This window comes from Phascolarctos cinereus, unplaced genomic scaffold (assembly GCF_003287225.1).
Source record: "Phascolarctos cinereus isolate Bilbo 61053 unplaced genomic scaffold, phaCin_HiC Scaffold_4;HRSCAF=312, whole genome shotgun sequence".
NCBI lineage: Eukaryota > Metazoa > Chordata > Mammalia > Diprotodontia > Phascolarctidae > Phascolarctos > Phascolarctos cinereus.
Genome location: NW_027555847.1, coordinates 637,162,923 through 637,184,762, shown reverse-complemented (window position 1 = coordinate 637,184,762; position 21,840 = coordinate 637,162,923). Strand labels below are relative to the sequence as shown.

Sequence of the window (21,840 nt, the reverse complement as noted above, 5' to 3'; positions counted from 1 at the left end):
AATAAACATACCTTTTTAGGTTTGTCTAGACTTGATTGTTTCTATTTGAAATTTTCTATTGTCTTTTCATCAGAAGGGGTTGAAAGTCCTCTGTTTCATTCAAGGTCCATTTTTTCCCCCTTTAGGATTATTTAGCTTTGTAGGGTAAGTTAAAGCTTACTTATAATCTTATTTATTTTGCTTTTTCGAATATTTTACTTCAGGATCTCCTTGTATTTGCAGGTATTGTGTAATACTGACTGTGGCTCCTTGGTACTTGAACTTCTTTCTGATTGCTTGTAGTACCATTTCTTTGATGTGGAGCTCAGGATTTTGTCTGTGATCTTCATAGACTTTTCCTTTCAGGATATGACAGCTGGAATCTTTCTGTCTTCGGTATGATCTGTGATTCTTGTAGATTTGGGCATTTTTCATTTATGATTTTTTGAAACATAGTGTCCAGGACTTTTTTTTTAAATTATGATTTTTAGGAAGTTCAATGATTCTTAAATTCTCTGCTTGACCTGTTTTCTAGGTCAGTTGTTTTTGATATCATATACCTTAACATTTTCTTCTATTTTTTCAGTATTTTAATTTTCTTTACTATTTGTAATTTTTCATATTTTATGGACTCCTTGATTTTTGTTTAGCCTATTATTGTTTTCAAGGAAGTCTGTTACTTGGGTAAGATTTAACCCTTTCCCCTCTAGCCTATTTATTCTCCTACTCTTTCCTATATAGCTTTTATTTCATTTTTAAAATCTCTTGCTTCATTTTTTTCCCTTAGATATTCATCTAGGCTTTGTAGGAAATCTGTTTTTTTTTTTTCCTTTGATTTATTTGCAGTTACAGAATTATCCCTATTTGGCATTCTCTACAGTTAACATGGGCAGTTAGATGGCAAAGTGGACAGAGTGCTAGGCCATGAGTCAGGAAAACTCATTTTCATGAATTCAAATCCAGCTTTAGACACTTACTAGCTGGGTGACCCTGGGCGAGTCATTTAACTCTGTTTGCTTCAGTTTCCTCATCTGTAAAATGAACTGGAGAAGGAAATGGCAAACCATTACAGTATCTTCGCTAAGACAAACATAAACAGGGTCATGAAGAGTTGGACATGACTGAAAATGATTGAACAATGCCAAAATAACTATAATAATTTTTTTGAAAAAATATTGGTGTCTTTGATTTACTCATCTCTACAGATTTAGTTCCTGGGGTTTGTTGTGGCCAAGCTCTGCCTTGTTTGCTTTTGGAAGGAGAGTGGTCTTTCTTCCTTGACCTTGGCCTAGGTCCAGTGAATTCTTGTGCTGATCCCTGAGTCCAGGAGTTTGTCTTATCTACCCAAGTCTTTTGAGGTTCCAAGCTCTGGCATTTCAAATCCAATTAAATCAACATTTATTAAGCACCTACTATGTGTGTGCCAGGCATTATGTTATACCCGGCTGGGAATAAAATTGACAAAAAGATAGCCCCCCACTTTTAAGGAGCTTACAATGTAATGTGGGGAGATAACACATAAAAGAGGCAGGAAAGCAGGGAGAAGGGGAGTGGAACACTGGGAGGTACCTGGCATAGGGCATCTTGTTCTTTAGAACTGAAACCAGGCTGCGCAGCATATGCAGAGGAGAGTGAACACCCAAATCCAATTTCTGCTGTCTACAAAACAAGGAATTGGGAAGAATTTAGTTCTCTTTCCTCTAGCTGTCCATTCAGAGGGGTGGGGAGGACGCACTTATTCTGTGGAGTTGGGGGGAAAAAAGCAGACAGGGCTTTCCATGGCATCTCAGGACTGAATCCTAGTGAGCTTGTATCACTCCTGAACCTGGACTGTCTCCTCTGAGGACTGCCATGCCACGCCACGCTGGTCTCTGCGAGTCCCCAAGTCTTTTTAATCCCTCTGAATATTTCTGAACCTTGGTCTTCTTGTGGGGTTCACACACAGAATCTTGCAGGTTACAGTGCCTTTGATTCATCTCAAGTCACAATGCAAGGCTGCCAATTTGTTTGCCTGTGCTAGTGCTGGTGTGGCTGGAGGCCTTCTTTACTATTGCCTGTAGGCTAGCTTTTTGTGTAGTTCTGTATGGATGAAGTCACTTACTATATTTCATTGAATTTCTTGATCATTATTTTATCTGGTGTGAATTTCAGGCTTTTGCTGGAGTAGGTGTGTGGGAGCTGGAGGGATTGCCCTATTTCAGGCATCCGTCTTGGTCAGAAGTGATCTATGTCTTTGGACCTTTAAGACAACTGTGTGAAGTAGGTGCTATTAATATCTCCATTGTGCAGATGAAGAAACTGAGGCCCAGAGAGGTTATCAGATTTGCTTAGGGATACCATAGTTAATAAATGACTGAGGAATGAGTTTGAATTCAGGTATTCCTGACTCCAAGTGTAGTGTTCTCCAGTATTCAATGATCCCACTCTATTGACATGACCTTCTAGATTTTGTCGTTATTTTATTAGGTTCTTAAAGACTTGTAGCAGCAGATTCCTCACTTTATATATTGGAATCATTGAAGGAACACTGAAGTGTTTGATTCTCATTTAGACATCCTTTCCTAGGATATGGGTGAGATTCAAAAGGCCTTATTCTCATTGAGAAAACAACCTAAGATAGCAGGAGTGAGGTAAATGGAAGAACATGATGTGGGGGAGTGAACATTTACCAGTTTGACCTGAATGGAGAGTATAGCTTTCCTAATTTTACAGAGAAGTGAATCTTCATTTAAAGTGGCATAAATACAGACCTGGAAGATGAATGTATGTCGTTGGCAGGCTGCATTTTGATTTTAAGCGTCTAGCTGTGGCTATAGATGAATTGGCTCAACACTCTGTTGAGTCAATGTGCCAGCTGTTCCAATTGTCTATTTAATGTGTCTTTGTAAGGGAGAGCTGAAGTGTTGTCATTCATCCAAATAAAGTGATTAGGAGTGAATAGTCTCTTACTGCTTATATGATAGTTTGATGTAGATGATACAAGGGGAATGGTTTTCCCCTCCTGTTTCGATCCTTGACATACAAAAGGAACATCATGAAATACAAAAGAAGAATCAATGTATTAGGAGTAGGTGGGTCTAATTTTTTAAAAGCAGTACTCTAATCCTACAGTTCAGGAAGGCAAATTGCAAAAGGAAGAGCTGTCTAAGGATAGTAAAATGGATCAAGTGCTAGCTGGGAGTCTGAAGAGGCTGGATTCAAGGTTTGCCTCCCTGCCACTTACTAGTCATGGGCAAGTTGTTTAACCGATCTAAACCTCAGTTTCTTCATGTGTAAAATGGTCATAATAATATTTATGTTACATATTTCACAGGATTATTGTGAAGATCAAATTTGATAATCTCCATGAAGTACTTTGCAAACTGTCACATATTGTATGCATACCAGCTATATGATTAGCCCTGAGAGAGGGCAGTTAATACCAAAGATATCACCTGTTGAACTACAGATGAGGTCCAGGTATTCTTTATCTTGCCACGTTTTTTTTTTTAATCCAACCAGAACTTCAGTGATGTCATAATTGCCAAGTCTGCTGGCCTTTTCTCCTCATCCTTGACCTCTCGGTAGCATTTGACACTTGGCTACCTTCTCATCTTGGATATTTTCTCCTCTGTGAATTTTGTGTTATTTTCTTTCTTTACCTTTCTGATTGCTTTTTTCAGTCTCCTTTGTTGGATCATTTATCCATATCATGACCCCTAAATATGAGTTAACCCCAACATTCTGGCTTGAGCCCTCCTCTCCTCTCTTCCTCTTCTTGACCCTATAAGTTCCCATGAGTTTAATTATTATATCTATGCTGATAATTTCCTTATCTATGTATTCAGTCCTGTTGTCTCTCCTGTGTTTTAGTCCCTCATCACCAACTATTTATTAGACATTTAAAAAACATCTCTTGCTAAGTTTTGTTTCTTTGTAATCACTTCAGTAATTTGAATCAGCAGATATAAGTAGTATATAATTAGAAAATTGCAAGTAAACGTAGTCTATACATTGAATTTCTGTTCACCAAGATCACATGTGGAGGTATTCTATTAGACATTTCAAACTGGGTTTCTCATAGACATCCTAGACTCAGCGTCCAAACTATAGCTTATTATTTGCCTTTGCCCCCAACCCAGCCCTTTGAACTTCCTTATTTCTATCAAGAGCTCTATTCTCCTCTAGTTTGTAACTTTGGGGTCATCATTTGCTCCTCATTTTCTGTAAATCCAATCAGTTGTCAAGTATTATTCATTTGCTCTGTAAAGCATCTCTCTCACTCATCCTTCTCTCCCTACTCCACTCCCTACAACCACTGTAGTTCAGGCCTACCTCCTCTCTCATCTGGACTGTTGCAGTAGCCTGTAATTGATCTCCCTCTTCATCTCTGCATTCTGTCTTCCCTGACTTCCTTCAAGTCTCAGCTAAAGTGCCATCTTCTACAGGAAGCGATTTTAGTGCCTTCCTATTATTAATTATTTACATTTTATCCTCCTTTTAACTTGCTTGTGCATAGTTGAATGTCTGCTGTCTCCCCCCTTAGATTGTGAGTGTCTTGAGAGTAGGGAATGTTGTTTACTTTTTTTTTTTTGGTATCCCAGTGCTTAACACTTTAGCATGTATTAGGCACTAAAGAAATGTTTTTTGGCTGACTGAATAACCTCCTAATTGGGATCCCTGCCTCAAGTCTCTTTCTTCTCTAATCTAGCCTTCACACAGCTGCCAAGGTGTATTTTCTAAAGCACAGCTCCCTAAATTTCACTGGTTCCCTATTATCTCTAGGATAAAACATAGATTTCTCTTTTCAGTGTAAGCTCACCCCATCCTACCTTTCTAGTATTTTTATACATTGCTTTCATTTACATACATTTTGCTTCAGCCAAGCTGGCCTTCTTGCTCTTCCTCACACATAACATTCCAGGCAGAACTGCTTGAATAAGTGGACCTAACGAGTAATCATTAATGGGGTGATGTCAGCTTCAAAGGATATTCCTAATAGAGTTCCCCGGGTGTTTTAGCTTTTGTATTTTTCAGAATTTTTATGAATGGCTTAGATCAAGGCATAGAGAGCATGCTTGTCAGTAGGTAACATAACATTGAGATCAGTAAATGGTATGTTCAGTTACAATGTGAGGATATCAAATGGTATTGACAGTTTAGAACAATGGACCTAATTGAATAAGATGAATTGTATTAGGTATAAAGGTAAAAGTTACAATTATATAAAACAATCAACTTCACAAGTACAGAATGAAAGATAGATAACTCCTACCAAAAAGATTTTGGGGGTTTTTATGGACCTCAAGATTATTATGATTTAACCTTGTGACGTGACAGGCAATAAAACAACAACAAAAACCCCACAAACAGATCTAATGTTTCAGCAAATAGGACAGTGTCCAGAACAAGGGAGATAATAGTTTTGCTTTGCTCTGTCTTGCTTAGACTATAAATGTAATAGTATGTTAAGTTCTGGGTACTGTATTTTAGGAAGCATGCAAGTAAACTGAAAAATGTCTGTCTGTCTATCTGTCTATGTCTCCACATACACAAATGGGTATAGAAATTCATCTTACCCAACAGGGAAGTAGGAAGGAAAGGGACTGAGAGAAAAGGATGAGGTGGGTTGGAATGTAATAAAGAGGAGGATATAATAAGAGGGCAGCTAAGTGGTGCCATGAATTAAGTGTGGGCCTGGAGTGGAGAAGACTCATCTTCCTGAGTTTAAATCTGGCTTCCGACAATGTGTATGACCCTGGGCGACAGGTAACTATGTTTGCCTCAGATCATCCCTTGTCAGTAAAATAAGCTAGAGAAGGAAATGGCAAACCACTCCAGTATCTTTTCCAAGAAAACCCCAAATAGAGTCACAAAGAGTCAGACATGACTGAAAAATAACCTAACCAGAAAAATATTAAAGGAGGCAGTGGTCAGAAGGAAAACAGACTTTTGAGGAAGGGATAGGCTTTAAAAAAAAAGAAAGGTAAATAGAAGAGAGTATGATGAAGGGAAATACACAATTAACAGTTGTAACTGAATGTGAATAGGATGAACTCACTGATAAAATGGAAGCAGATAGCAGAATGGAACAGAAACCAGAATCATACAATATATTGTTTATAGGAGACACACTTGAAATAGAAAGACGCATACTGAGTTAAAATAAGGAGCTGCAGCAGAATCCGTTATGCTTCAGGTGAAGTTAAAAAGGGAGGGAGGATATCAATCATGCTCTCAGAGAAAGCAAAGGCAAAAAGATAATCAAGGAAATTATATTTTGCTAAAAGATATCAAAGACAATGAATTAATCATCATTTTTGAACATGTATGCACCAAATGGCATATGATTCAAATAGTTGAAGGAATAGTTAAATGAATTACAAGAGGAAATAGTAAAACTGTACTAGTTGGGCACCTCAATTTATCCCTCTCAAACTTAGATAAATTTAACCATAAAATAAACAAGAAAGAAGTTAAGGAGATGGGTAGAATTTCAGAAAAGTTAAATATGATTGACTTTTGCACAGTATTGAATGGTAATAGAAAGGAATATACTTTTTTTTCTTAGTTGTACATGGAACCTTCACAAAAACTGACCATGTATTAGGTCTTAAAAACTTTTCAAACAAATCCAGAAAAGCAGAAATATTAAATGAAACCGTTTTGGACCATCATTCAAAAAAAAATACATTCAATAAAAGGCCTTTGAAGCATAGATTAAAAATTAATTGAAAACTAAATAACCTAATCCTAAAGAATGAGTGGAACAAAGAATAAAACATGGAAAAAATCAATAATTTTATTAAAGATAACAACAATGAGATGACACACCAAAATTTGTGGGATGCAGCAAAATCAGTACTTATGGAAAAATTTGTATCTTTAAATGCTTACATCAGTAAATGAGAGAAAAAGTGTATCAATGAATTGGGATTTCAACCAAAAAAAAAAGAACAAATTACAAATTCCCAATTAAACACTAAAATGGAAATCCTGAAAATCAAAGGAGTGTTTTAATATTATTGAAAGTGACAAAAATATTGAACTAATAAATAAAACCAGGAGCTGGTTTTTATCAAAAGACCAATAAAATAAATAATCCATTGCTTAAGTTGATTAAAAATAATAAAGACAAAAAACAAATTACCAGTGTCAAAAATGCAAAAGTGATTATACAGTGATGATAGAATTAAAGTAAATATTAGGCGCTATTTTGCCCTAGCTGTATGCCAGTAAAACTGACAGTCTCAATGAAATGGTTGAATAAAATCAACAAGGGGCAGAGCCAAGATGGTGGCATGAAAGCTGTGACTTGCTTGAGCTCCCCCCAAACTCCTCCAAATACCTGTAAATGGCTCTAAACAAATTCTAAAGCAGCAGAACCCACAAAAAGACAGGGTGAAACAAATTTCCAGCCCAAGACAACCTGGATGATTGATCAGAATGGTATATCACGTCGGGTGGGTAGAGGAGCCCAGTTCAGCGTGGGAGCACAGGCTGCAATGAACCTGGAGCAGGCCTCAGAGGACTGAATCGCGGGAAGCTGTCGCAGTTTCCAGACCTCTCAACCCAGGAGGGCCAAAGACAACTTAGAAGGTCAGTGGGAAAAGTCTGTTTCTGCGGTGAGAGAGAAGCTAGGTGTTAGCCCCAGTTCCCGAGCGTGGCCCCAGGGTGACGGCTGCTTTCTGAGGTTCTGTCCCACAGACTGAGGGGGAATCAAGTGGCTGAGCAGAGGGGGATTGCAGGGATCTCTTTGCCATTGCTGAGGCAGGAATCTCTTGCTTTACCCATGCTTGGATCTAGGTCACAGTTCTGAGTAGTGGTCCTGGGGTGAGGAGGAGCACTGGTGTGATGAGCTTGTAGTGGTGGTGAAGAGAAAATCCTCCTCACAGTTCCAAGACAGAAAAGAGTGCTTGTGGTCAATCATAGACCAGAGCACAGACCAGGAAAGGAGTGAACACCTTACTCCTTATCGTATCAGCTTGGAAGAACTGGAAATTTACAGGTTCCTAGAAATATCTCCTAAAACAGCTGTACAAACCCCCGAAGCTTGGGACAGTACATTCTCTACATTGGAAGCAGACCTCTACCTTAATAAAGAGTTTATTGTAACTCAAGTAATTGGCTGGAATCATGAGCAAGCCTTGCAAGAAGTGTCAAACCATAGAATCTTTTTTTAGTAACAAAGAATATCAAAACCTACAACCAGAAGAAGACAACAAAGTCAAAGCTCCTACATCCAAAGCCTCTAAGAAAAATATGAATCAGTCTCAGGCCTGGGAAGAGATCAAAAAGAATTTTGAGAAGCAAGTAAGAGAAGTAGAGGAAAAATTGGGAAGAGAAATGAGAGTGATGCAAGAAAATCATGAAAAACAAGTCAACAGCTTGCTAAAAATAGCCTAACCCAAATGGCAAAAGAGGTCCAAAAAGCCAATGAGGAGAATGCCCTAAAAAGCAAGATTGGCCACATTGAAAAGGAAGTCCAAAAGCTTACTAAACAAAAATACTTCCTTAAAAATTAGAATAGAGCAATTGGAAGTTAGTGGCTTTATGAGAAATGAAGATGCTGTGAAACAAATCCAAAAGAATGACAAATTAGAAGACAATGTGAAATACCTCATTGGAAAAACAACTGACCTGGAAAAGAGATTCAGGAGAGATAATTTAAAAATTATTGGAGTATCTGAAAGCCGTGATCAAAAAAAGAGCCTAGACATCATCTTTCAAGAAATTATCAAGGAAAACTGCCCTGATATATTAGAACCAGAGGGCAAAATAGAAATTGAAAGAATCCACCTATCTCCTCCTGAAAAAGAACCCCAAGGGAAACTCCTAGGAATATTGTAGCCAAATTCCAGAGTTCCCAGGTCAAGGAGAAAATATTACAAGCAGCCAGAAAGAAACAATTCAAGTACTGTGGAAACACAATCAGGATAACACAAGATTTAGCAGCTTCTACATTAAGGGACCAGAGGGCAAAGGAGATAGGATTACAACCAAGAATCACCTACCCAGCAAAACTGAGTATAATCCTTCAGGAGAAAAAATGGATATTCAGTGAAATAGAAAATTTGACTTTCAAATACAAGACTCAAGTGGAACATGAAGAGGGATATTTTGAGAATCAAAGGAGATACATCATGAAGAGGCAGTGTGATAGAGAAGACAGATTACTGGATTTGGAATAGGAAGACCAAGGTTCTAATCCTTGCTCTGCTCTTATTACCTGTTTGGCTTTGGACTATGAATTATTGAATGAATGAATAAATATTTATTAAGTCCTTACTTTGCACTAACAAACAAACAAACAAATAAATAAATCAATGAATAGGAAAATAAATAAATAAATAAATCGATAACATGAACAAGTCATAAATGAACTCCGTAAGAAAAAAAATCCTCAGAATCAGGTGGATATACAAGTGAATTTTGCCAAACATTTAAGGAACAATCAATTTCAGTCCTATATAAACTATTTGAAAAATAGCTAAAAAAGGGAGGCCTACCAAATTCCTTCTTTGACGCAAATATGGGTTTGATACCTAAACCAGGGAGAACCAAGATAGAAAACTGTAGACTAATTTCCATAATGAATATTGGTACAAAAATTTTAAATAAATTGCTGGCAAGGAGATTATAGCAATATTTTACATTATGACCAGGCTGCATTTATATCAGGAATTTAAGGTTGGTTAATATTAGGAAAACAATAGCATAATTGACTGCATCACTAACAAAAAATTATATTATTATATCAATAGATATAGAAAAAGCTTTTTGACAAAATGCAACACCCGTTCTTGTTAAAAACACTAGAAAGTGTAGGAATAAGTAGATCCTTTCTTAAGGTGATAAGTAGTTTCTATCTAGAACAAAGAGGAAACATCCGTAATGGAGATAAATTAAAATTCTTCCCAGTAAGGTCAGGGATGAACCACGGATTATGTCCATTACCACCATTACTATTTTATCTTATACTAGAAGTCAAAGCTATAACAATAAGAAAAGAAAAAGATGTTGAAAGAATAATCATAGGCAGTGAAGAAGCAAACCTCTTTGCAGATATGATGGTATACTTTGAGAATCCTAGAAAATCAACTAAAAAATTAGTTGAAATAATTAACAACTTTTGCAAAGTTGCAACATATAAAATAAAACCACACAAATCACCAATATTTCCATATATATAACAACAAAAGAGAGTCACCAGGATGGTCAGAGGATTGGGGAACTTGCCTTATGAAATTTAATTAAAACTGAAGATTAATTTGATTAATTTGATTAATTAATTTGAACAAAAGAAACATTAGAAGTTTCAAGTATTTGTGATGCTTTCCTGTGGAAGAAGGATTAGATTCTTTGAGGTCAATACTAAGAATAATGGCAAAAGGACTCATTAAGTTTGATACCATTAAAACTTTTTAACAACGAAACTGGGTGCCTAGCAGGCACAAAGTAATAACTTGGTAAATCTTTTTAATGGATTGATTTTCAGTTTATCATTTTTGGGGGAAAAATGTATTCATCTTAAAGTATTTCTTTTTGTCCTGTTTTTAAGGTCAGTTTGTTTGCCCAACAGAAAATTCGAGTATTTTTTCAAGATTATTGTCTTTTTCTTCTTTTCTGCCACATCGTCTTCTACTTCTGCATTTTCATGCTCTGGTTTTGTGATTCTCTTTTAGAGCCTCAGTTACTTTGAGGAAGATTCTTCTTTCATCTTCTCTATTTGTCTAGTTTGTTTTTTTGTTTTATTTGTTTCTGTTTTGAGAGCTCTGATTTCCAATCCAATTTTCCTTCTAATGCCCTTTAAAATGTTTTAGGTCTCTTTTGAATCATTCTAGAATGTTTACTGTTGTTACATGATCTCTAAGGAATCTGTAGGATTTATTGTCTTATTCTTTTTGTTATTAGGTTTTGGACTTTGCTTGTTTGCTTTCTTTTGAAGTATAATATTTAAGTATTTATTATATTTTGGCCTTTTAAAAATATTTTACTCATTTTCCCTTTTCTCTTTATGAATTTCACTTTCAGCTTTTCTGTTTGCTAGCTAGGGTTATAGTTTTACCTAAGCCTTCTCTCTTGGATTTTTTTCCTCTAACTTTTTTTTTTTTTGTATTTCTAGTAGATTGTTTAAGGCTTTCCACTCTTTGGCTCCCTTCTATTCCATCACTAGTGATCAAGATTTCTCCTGCATAAACTCCTGAGGCTTAGTGTTTTTTGGTGTCCCTGAATGGTGTGGAGGGCCTGGCTGAGTGTCTCCCCTGTATAAATTTCACCATAAGAAAGGTCTGACCTTGGTTTTTAGTCCCCTTTCACTTTGATGCAGAAGTCCCTTCCCCTGTAATTGGCTCTACATTGCCTTTTGCCATGTCTTCCATGTCATCTGTTCCACCTCCCTTTCTCCCAGTCACCAACATACATCTTTAGTTACAAACCCTTTACATTGTGTGTCTGAGTAGGATCAATGTTTTCCATCTCTTATGGACTGTGTGAGATTCAAATTGTGTTATTGCCTTGATGGGTCTGGATAGAGTATAAAACACAGACTTCTGGTTGCTTGAACTGGGTTTTTCTATACAAAAGTAGATTGAAGGTGGTGGGAAAAGTCAGAACTTTAACTGTTTTGGTTGATAGAATGATGTTGAAAGAATTTTACCTTGTATATTTTTGTCTGGTCTTGTTGATGTAGCTTTAATTACTGTATATTCAACACTTTTTCTTGTTTTGAGGTTGTTGGGTTAGGGGAGCTGTGTTGGAAACAACTGGTCCACCATCTTGCAAGTCATGTTTTACATGATATTTTCCATAATGTTTTACAAACAAGTATATCTTTTAAACTGGTTTTGCCCTTGATTTCTGTGCCTCTTCTGTTGACAAATAAGTCAAGTTTTGCTGCTGGCTTTTAGGCTCTTTTGCTCTTTTCAGGTGTGCTCCAGGAAATATACAGTAACAGCAATCTGAGGGCCAGACTAAGTACAGGAAAGCTCATCAGCAGTGGGCTTGGCTTTTTCACTTGGTTATAAATTCTTTCACCATTGTAACTCATGAACAAAGAAAAACATAAACTAGTTCCCAGTCCTGTGTAGCTGTAATAGATCTCTGCCAGTAGTAAAGTGGTAGAAAAGGAAGCAGGGGACACTAAATCACATAATTTTGGACTGTTTGTATGGGATTTGAGATATATCAGTTTAAATTCTCAATGTCCTATCTTCCTCCCCATTTTCCACCTTTATAACATGCTTAAATACATAAGCTTGAAGTTGTTATAATTGTATGGTATAACTTTTTCTTATTTTTATTCTTCTTGCCTTGTATTAATTTTAATTATAATAGTTATTATAATATATGTGTGTATATATATATATATATATATATATAATTATAAATAATTAATAATAGAATGTGGAGTGTTTAGTCTGTGAAAGAGAAGAGAAGGCTTAGGAAACATGGTCACTGAGGCTCCTAACTCTAACATTCTGTGATTCTGTAAGCATGCAATTTTTGTGTTGTATACATGTCTATGTATTTTTGGATTGTATTTCGACATATTCTATGTCCATGTATTTTTGTATTGTATTTCCCTACATAATTTTTGTTGTGCTCAACTATGTTTACCTGTTTATTGAAGTTAGTGTATATAAAATATATATGTGGATTTAATTTGGAGACCTTATCCAACTCTTTGTATAGAATTCTCTACCTCTTTATTGTCTGTTGGAGATGTTGTCACATAAATTGCAGTTATTTTCATGGTACTTTTTTTTTTGCAGAAATACCATGAGAACTGTAGAGGAATCAGTTGTCTCACAAAGTGGGACAATTTCTTGTTGCTTTTGGATGGGTGGTAAAACCAACTTTTAAATTTCTTTTACTAACTTCTCCAATGAGAACCTCTGAGCCATCCTTTCATTTAAATTTAACTCCTATTTTCTGTTTTTTTTTTTAATAGCATGACTGTCAAGATTGATAGAATTCAGTTCTTTCTGTATATGCCCACTTATTGGTCACTGGAACAGGACCTCGCATTCACAGTACCGACAACTAAGTTAATGCTTATAGACAGTCTGAAAATATGTGATTTAGTGTCCCCTGCCTCCTTTTCTACCACTTTACTACTGGCAGAGATCTATTAGGGCTGCATAAGACTGAGAACTATTTTATATTTTTCTTTGTTTAATGAGTTGCAATGGTCAGAGAATTTATAACCAAGTGAAAAAGCCAAGCCTGCTGCTGCTGAATCTTTCTGTACTTAGTTTGGCCCTCAGATTGCTGTTACTGTCTGTTTCCTGGAGCACACCTGAAGCCTTTCAAATATGTTACAAACTTCCACAACTTATGCTTTTGAACATCTATAGTCATCTCTGATCCACATAATGAGACTCTGAAATATATCCTTTCGAGGTATATATTTACTTACATCAAATTAAACCTGTATTTAAGATGAAACCACATATGAATGAGTAATTTCTATTAGATTGTCATATGTTGATTTTTTTTCCCTCCGCAGTTGGTTGTCATTTAATAACTTCTTTAAAAAAAAAGGTGTAAAAAAGTAAAGTTATGTGAATGAAAAGTTTTAAAAAAATCATTATTTGGAATACCCCTAATGTATTAAAATTATCTCTGTCTGTTCTTTACTGTCTTGTAAATATGCAATCGTAGAATGTTAGAGCTATTCTGACTTCTTCATTTTACTCTATTTTCTAGATGTAAAAGTAACAGACATACACTTGGAGGATGTTATTCGTACATATAGAACAACTATTCTGTGTAAAAGAAATATATTAGTTTTGTACCATGTTTTCATATATATATAGATAGATATAGATATAGATACACACACACTTATATATGAAATATTCTGCTGGATTTCCATTTCATTATAATGTTAATGAGCTTAGTGTTGAGTATTCAGACTAGTTAATATTATTTTATAGATATTTTTAATACCTAGAAAGCTCTCATCTTTTAAAATTCATTTAAAATGTGATAAAAGAGTTTCATTTAGATATAAAATGAATACCTGAATGCTTTTCCTATAAAAAGCATGAAAACATATTTACAGAGCATAGAAAATTAGAATCCCTCTTTTGATAGGTCTGCTCAGTCAGCCAGGTTTTTCACTTGCCTCATCTAGAGATTTTTCTCAACGAGCCTAACTTTCTAAGGGTTTATGTACTCATTCCTGTTTCTCATGGGAATTTATTAGAATATTTATGTATAGGGTTTGATCTGTGTAGAATGGTAAAATAGGCAAAATGTATTTTTGGTGGCCTGTTCTACAATTTCTAAAGACTGTCTTCAGATTTTCTAGTCCATCTCTTACTCATCTCCAATTACACATGCTTCTATCCTGTCTGGTCCTCCTTGGCCATAGTATCTCATTTTTCAGATCTGTAAAACACATTTATCAGTTATTTAGATAAAGCTGTAGACGGCATGTTTTTCAGATTTATAAATGACATGAAGCTTATAGTGATAATTAATTCATCGGGTGACAGAACTGGCATTCAAAAATATCTTGATAGTTTGTAACGATGGACCAAATCTAAGAAGATGAAATTTAATAAGTGTAAATGTACAATCTTGTATTTGAGTTTACAAAACCAGTTGTACAAATGTGGCTTGAGAGAGATATGTTAGTAACTATCATAATTAACATTTACTTAGCACCTGAAGATCTGCAAAGCACTGTACTTCTTTATTTGATCCTCATAACAACCTTCTGATGTAGCTGTTATTATCATCCCCAGCCCCCGCAGCCATCATTGAGGGGAGGGATCATTGTGGAAAAAGGGGTTCACCGCTCTCACTACCAGCAACAACTATTGACCAGCTCTTTTGGCACATTGATGTTAAGAGTCTCCAGGTCTTCATAAAATTTTTCTTTGATCTCATCAGGGTTCGTCATGGTGGGAGCATAGGCACTGATGATGGTGGTGTGACTTTTCTCGTAAGGGCAATTGCATTGTCATGAGCCTATCATTCAGTTCTTTTGGTTGGCATGTAAGCTTGTTGACTAGGTTAGTTTTGATTGCAAAACCTACACCAGTTTCACAGCGCTCCCCTTCACTGTGGCCACTTCAGAAAAATGTGTATTTAGCTCCAACTTCAGTAAAGCTAATCTTCATTTGCTAGCTTGTTTCACTCAGGGTTGCTATTTGGACATGACATCTGCTGAGTTCTCTTGCAGCAAGAGCTGTTTGTCTTTCAGACTTACTGGATTTTATGTTATCTATAAGTGTGTGCATATTCCATGTGTCGATGGTGAGTGGAATCATCTTTGTAGACATTTTTGTACATTTTTTTCGTGTTTTGACTGCAAAGTGGGATTGCCCACCTGCCACGGTAATCAGGCCAGGGTTGGGTAAGCAGACAATTTTTAGGGCACCTTTTCTAGCCCCTTCCTCACACCAGGAGGTGAGGAGTGTGATCCTCAAAAGGCTGCTCAGACACCCAGGGAGCTGCCATATACCACTTTTGCTTCCAGTGAGAAATGACCCTATGGCCTGGGCTGCCTGTGTGTGAGATTGTGACTACAGTTTCTAGTGTATCTGCACCTGCTGCTTTGTCACTTGCCTGTTGGCATAGGACTTTGAGATAGGTAAAAATGGTAAAATAGTATGGGTGATGTCCTTTGATTCGTGTGTAAATTGGATTTGAGAGGCAGAGTTTCATGAAGTCATCGTCCTCACTCTCTCCTGCAGTCACCACAGTCCAGTGGCAGGACAGAATCAAGACAACTGGTGATGGCTCAAGATGCAGTGGATGACCTTGGCATCTCTGGTGTTTAACCAAGCTCTAAGTGCTCCATAGCTTCTGCTTCAGCTGCCTTCATGGCCTTTGGAACAAATTGTTTTTATCTGCCCATTCCACCAGGGCCAAAGACCTATGGTGTATCTCAACTACTCAGTGCTGATGGAGCCACACTGATTAGTGATAACGACATGATCCTAGAAAGATGGGCTGAACATTTCCATAGTGTTCTCAACAGACCATCATCAATCAATGCTGAAGCCCTTGACTGTTTACCTCAAGTTGAAGTCAATCCCTCCCTAGCTGAAGTTCCAACTGAAGAAGAGGTTTTGAATGCTGTTAGTCTCCTTTCATATGGCAAAGCACCTAGTGCTGATTCTTTTCCAGCTGAAATTTAAAAGGTAGGAGGTCTATTGCTCATACAAAAGCTGACTGAAATTTTCCAGGTTTTATGGCAAGAGGAGATTATCCCCCAGGAGTTCAAGGATGCCTCCACTGTCCATCTCTATAAAGGTAAAGGAAATAGATTCTCCCATGACAATCACAGGGGGGCGTCTCTCTTCATCATTGCTGGAAAGATTCTTGCCAGAGTCCTCCTTAATAGGCTTATCCTTCACCTGGAAGATGGTCATCTATCTGAGAGCCAGAGTGGCTTCAGAAAGGGCCAAGGAACGGTTGATATTGATATGGTACTTGCTGCCCAACAGCTCCATGAGAAATGCCAAGAGCAGAACAGAGGTCTGCATACAGTTTGTAGATCTGACAAAGCCTTTGATACTGTCAGTCACGAGGGCCTATGGAAAGTTATGTCAAAATTTGGTTGCCAGAGAAGTTCATCAGCATTGTACGTCAATTTCATGATGACATGGTTCTGGATCATGGACAATGCTCTCGTGCTTTCCCAGTCACCAATGGAGTGAAACAAGGCTGTGTGCTTGCTCCCATGCTTTTTAGCATGATGTTTTCAGCCATGTTGTCAAATGCTTTGAATGAGGATGAACATGGCATCAAGGTCAGCTACCTCACTGATTCTTCAACTTGAAAAGACTACAAGCCAAGACCAAAGTGGAAGGAGTGTTGGTGCATGATTTTCTGCTTGCAGATGATTGTGCACTCAATGCAGCCTCTGAAACTGAGATGCAACAAAGTATGGATCAATTCTGTGCTGCTTGTGCTAATTTTGGCCTACCAATTAACACCAAGAAAACACAGTGCTCCATCAGCCACCACCACACCATCCATATATGGAACCATTGGTTACAGCAAATGGAGAAGTTTTGAATGCTGTGAATAAGTTCAGTTACCTTCATGGTGTATTTTCCAGGGAACATATTGATAAAGAGGTTGATGCACACATTGCCAGAGCTAGCTCAGTGTTTGGGAAGCTCTGAAGGGAAGTATGAGAGAGAAGAGGTATCAGACTGACTACCAGACTGAAGATCTACAGAGCGGTTGTGCTGACCTCATTGTTGTATGCCTGTGAAACCCAGACGATGTGCTAGCACCATTCCAGGAAACTGAATCACTTCCATTTGAATTGTCTTAAGAAGATTCTAAAGATCACCTGGCAGGATAAGATACCAGACACTGAGATTCTTTCTCAAACTAAATTGCCCAACTTTCAAACTCTGCTTCAGAGACCACTACTCTGATAGGCTGGCCACATTGTTTGAATGAAAAATGTAGCTTGCTAAAAAGACTATTTTATGGAGAACTCACACAGGGCAAGCATTCACCTAGTGGTCAGAAGAAGTGATACAAGGACACTCTTAAGGTCTCTCTTAAGAATTATGGGATTGATTGTGTGACATGGGAGACATTGGCATAGGACCACTCAGCATGGTGTGCCCTCATCAGAGAAGGTATTGTACCCTATGAGCAAAGCAGAATTCAAGTAGCTCAAGAGAAACAGAAGATACACAAACTTAGAGAATCTACCCCAAAGGTTCACAAGGACTATTTGTGTCCAACCTGTGGTAGAATATTCCAGGCTTGTATTGGTTTGATCAGCCACAGTTGTACACACTAAAACTTGACTCTGTCATAGTGATGTCATTTTGATCCTCTGAAAATGAAGGACAACAACTAAAACTGACCAGCTACCACCAATAGGCAGATGGGATAGATCTCTGGGAGTGACTTTGTCTTCCAAACAATCAGTCCTTCTCTAAGCCCAGTCCTCATAACCATTCATCTGAGGAAGCAATTCCTGTGAAGAGCTAGCCAGCCATCCCCACTATCTGCCAAACAAGAACTGCCACCCTCAGAGCATGCAATCCAGCAGCAAGTACCCTAAGGAAGAGACAGGAAGGCAGCATGTGCCAGACAAGTCAAACTGCCATCATTAGTGCTTCCTTGACTACCATCTTCTGATGGAGAAGACTCAGGATCCTGAACCCAAGAACTTTGAGAATAGCATTGCTTCTAGCTCAGTGCCCTCAAACCATTATCCTGGGAAACAGTCCCTGTAGAGATGCAGTCTTGAAACTGCTCCTTCAGGAACATCTCCATTTGTTGAAGACTCAGAAAAGAAAGAACTTGCCAATGTCAAATGGTTCAACATCAGAAACTGACATGATGTTATCAGCTGAAATGACATTAAAGAGGAGGTATTACCATCTCCTTTGCTGCTACAGCCTGAGGACCACAGGATCTTACTGTCTAACTTGCGGCTGAAGCCTTCCATATGTGGAAAGTTATATTGACTATAATATGTCAACAGAATAACATGCTTTCAGAAAGTTGGAGCAATCTGAAAGTTAGACTAATAGAAAAAGTGTCCAGAAAGAAGGGAGTGAAAATTTTATTGTACTCTGACCTGGCCAAATCAATTTAAAGACAGACAATGTATTACAGAGCACATGAAGAGTATTTTGCCTGTTTCTTGGGTAACATTTTAAGTAAGGAGATTGATAGTCTAGACTGGGAACCAGGGTAGTACAGAGCCTTATTATGCTATATCAGGCTCATCATGCTTTATCAAGATATATAATGATGGAACTTGATGGAACTATGAATGTTTGGTTTGGAAAAGAGAATGTATAGGGGTTAATGATTGCTACTTTTAACTCTTGGAAGAGTTGTCATACAGAGGGGGGTTTAGTCTTATTCTCTTTGGCCCCAGAAGGAGAATTATGATGACTAATGGGTAAAAGTTACAAGGATGTAGATAGGCTAGAGAAGTAGAATGCTGGGAAGGTAGTTATATAGGTTCAATAGAAGTCTTCAGAGACTCCATGATCTTTATGCAATATCATGTCAGGGGTTTTATGTGTCTGGTAGAGACTGGATTAGATGAGATCTGAAATACCTTCCAATTCTTAATTTTGTGATTTGGTTCTTTACATAACTTTCCCTTTGCCCATTCTTTCCTTTTACTCACAGTGGTAACTTTTCTCTCCTCTTCTCTCAGGATCATGTTCAGTGCTTGCTAATAAAAGTAGACAATGTTTAGTGAAGCACTTGAAAAAGGCTCCCGTGCTATCTGTGTGCATAAGGTGGAGATTTGGAACTAGTTGAATGATTTGACTCAAAAAGTAGTCAATAATGCATTGATATTGATATTAGTGGAATGCTCAAGGAATTTCTCCTTGGCCCTCCATTCTTCAGCATTTTTATTAGTAACTTGGTTGAAGAGATAGACAGTATGTTTGCCAGCTTTGTAGAGGGCAAGCATCTAGGAGAAGTAGCTAATCCTAGCTCACCCACTCTGTGATACTTCCATGTAGAAAGCTCTTCACAACTTGAAGGAGGAGGAAGGAGAGAAGGAGACTGAGGTAGGAGGGATGGAAAACTAAGATGCCTTAAAATGCAATTTTAAAAATTAAATTAATTTTTTTCAATGAACATTTATTTTCTCTATGCCCACATCCCATCTCACCCACTCTAAAACACACCAAAAAAGAGAGCAAGAGAAAATACAAAACCCTTTTAACAAATAAGCATAGTAGAATGAAACAATTCCATACCGTCTATGTCCAAACAGAGTTGCTCTTTCTGCGTATTTAGCTTTTTACCTCCCTGACAGGAGGCAGTTAGCGTGCTTCATCGTTGGTTCTCTGGAATTGTGAAAAATCATCGCATTGTTCAGTGTTAAGTCTTTCAAAGCCAAATGTAATTTGAAGAAAACTTGCTTAATTGCTCTGACAGTGTAGCCTTTGTTACCTCTTCACATTGAAGATGTATTAATGTTGAATGAACTGGATGTAAGAATGTAGTTGATGGTAGAGATTATTTGGACTTTAGCAATCACTGAAGTTCACATATCTAGTAGGGGAATAGCATACATAAATAAATAATATAATACATGATAATTGTGTAATAGAGATGCAAACAAAGTGTATGTTAAGGTGTAGGTTGAGTTTGATAATCTTGGAGGTCCTTTCTAAATCTGAAGTCCTATGGTTCTGTGACTAATTGAATACTTGAATCTTTGCTAATGGTTTTGCTTGCTGATTTCTATAATTCCTTTCCTCATTCCTTTATTCCTTTTACTCATCCAGCAAATATTTAGTCTGTACAGAGCACCAGCTAATGTTTAACACTTCTGAAATAACATAATGCTTTATGCAAGTTACAAGTACTGCTCCAGAAAGCTCAGGAAATGACTCTTATGTGAAATATTTCAGATGAAAGAGAGGGGGAGAGAGTTTTCTTCTTGACATTTAAGAATCTCGTTGGCTACCTCACTTCTGAATTTTGATGGATCTGTATATGTATTACCTCTACTGAAGTAGATTACAACCCCTCTATAGCTTCCCATCCAGTGCATTTCTTGCCCAGATATTACGACAAATTCTCCATGAAAGGTTTTCTCAACACACTGGAAGCTTTCCTCAGATTCTTTTAATTTTGTTTGGATGCCAGCACCTCAGCCAGGCTGTTTTTACTTTGATAAGTGACTTCTCAAGGGAAAGCCCAGAAAATCCCATCATGAGAGGAGGGAATAACAATATTAGAAATCTTATGTCAAATATAGCTAGCTAGTCTTGATTTGAGCCGGTATTTTAAAATTGTGGTAAAAATATTCTTCTGTTACAATTTACATTTTTTGGCATATTTTCCTGGTGTTCTCCTAAGATGTAAATACAAAGTATGAGGGCCCTGGGTCTTTTTGTACTGTATAAACAGTTTTTGTTGTTGATGAGTCATTTTTTAGTCATGTCTGACTCTTTGTTGACTCCATTTGAGGTTTTCTTGGAAGTGATGCTGGATTGACATTTTCTTCTCCAGCTCATTTTACAGATGAGGAAATTGAGGCAAACAGGGTTAAATGACATGCCTAAGGTCACACAGCTAGTCAGTGTCTGAGGCCAGATTTGAACTCAGAAAGATGAATCTTCCTAATATCAGGCCTGACATTCTATCCTCTGCACCACCTAGTTGCCCTATGGTGTCTGAAGCCAGATTTAAACTCAGGAAGATGAGTCTTCTTGACTCCAGACCCAGCACTCTGTCTACTGTGCCACCTAGCTAGCTGCCTGAAACAATTTTTAGTCCCCAATTATCTAAGCTACATACATAGAATACTTATTAATGGTAATGACAATTTTTAAAAAGATACAATGAGGTTATGGAGCTCCATAGAATCTAGTAACAAGGGATATGTTTGTGTGTGTATGCATACATACATATACGTATATTTAGTCTTTTGTTTTTTGTGTTACCATGATTTCATTCAGTATCTCTTCTCCTTCCCCTTCCAGACCAAAATTTGGTCTGTATGCTGCTCTTTATATTTAAAAAAAAGATTGAGACAATGTGATACTGTCATTGGTACAAAAGTGTTTATATATATATTAATGGATAATTTATGAATCTTTGGTGTTTGCTTCTTAGGTAATGATTCTGAAGTCGAAATTGACAGGAAGGAGAAAGAAGACGAGCGAGAAAAGGCACCTAAAAGATCACGGACACAGAAGGCAGAAAAAGTCCAAAAAATCTCAACAGGAAAGGAGACAGTGCAGCTTTCAGGAGCAAAAAAGCCCATTATAAGTGTGGTTTTGACAGCGCATGAAGCCATTCCAGGTAACTGTGACAAAGGGTCAATGGTAAAACTAGAATCTTTTAGCAATGAGTACCACAGACATCATGTTTTATAATGTGCTTACTGTCCAGTGTAGT

At 37.3% G+C, this 21,840-nt stretch overlaps 1 protein-coding gene across 2 annotated transcripts in view; it reads left to right on the top strand.

The window, feature by feature from the left end:
- Positions 1-21,840, top strand: part of ZFAT (zinc finger and AT-hook domain containing) — a 276,495-nt gene that overhangs the window by 102,185 nt on the left and 152,470 nt on the right. For both annotated transcript variants that reach the window (XM_020997901.2, XM_078153759.1), the window contains exon 4: positions 21,556-21,744. In XM_020997901.2, the coding sequence (XP_020853560.1) occupies positions 21,556-21,744 (189 nt within the window). The remainder of the gene's footprint in view (positions 1-21,555; positions 21,745-21,840) is intronic.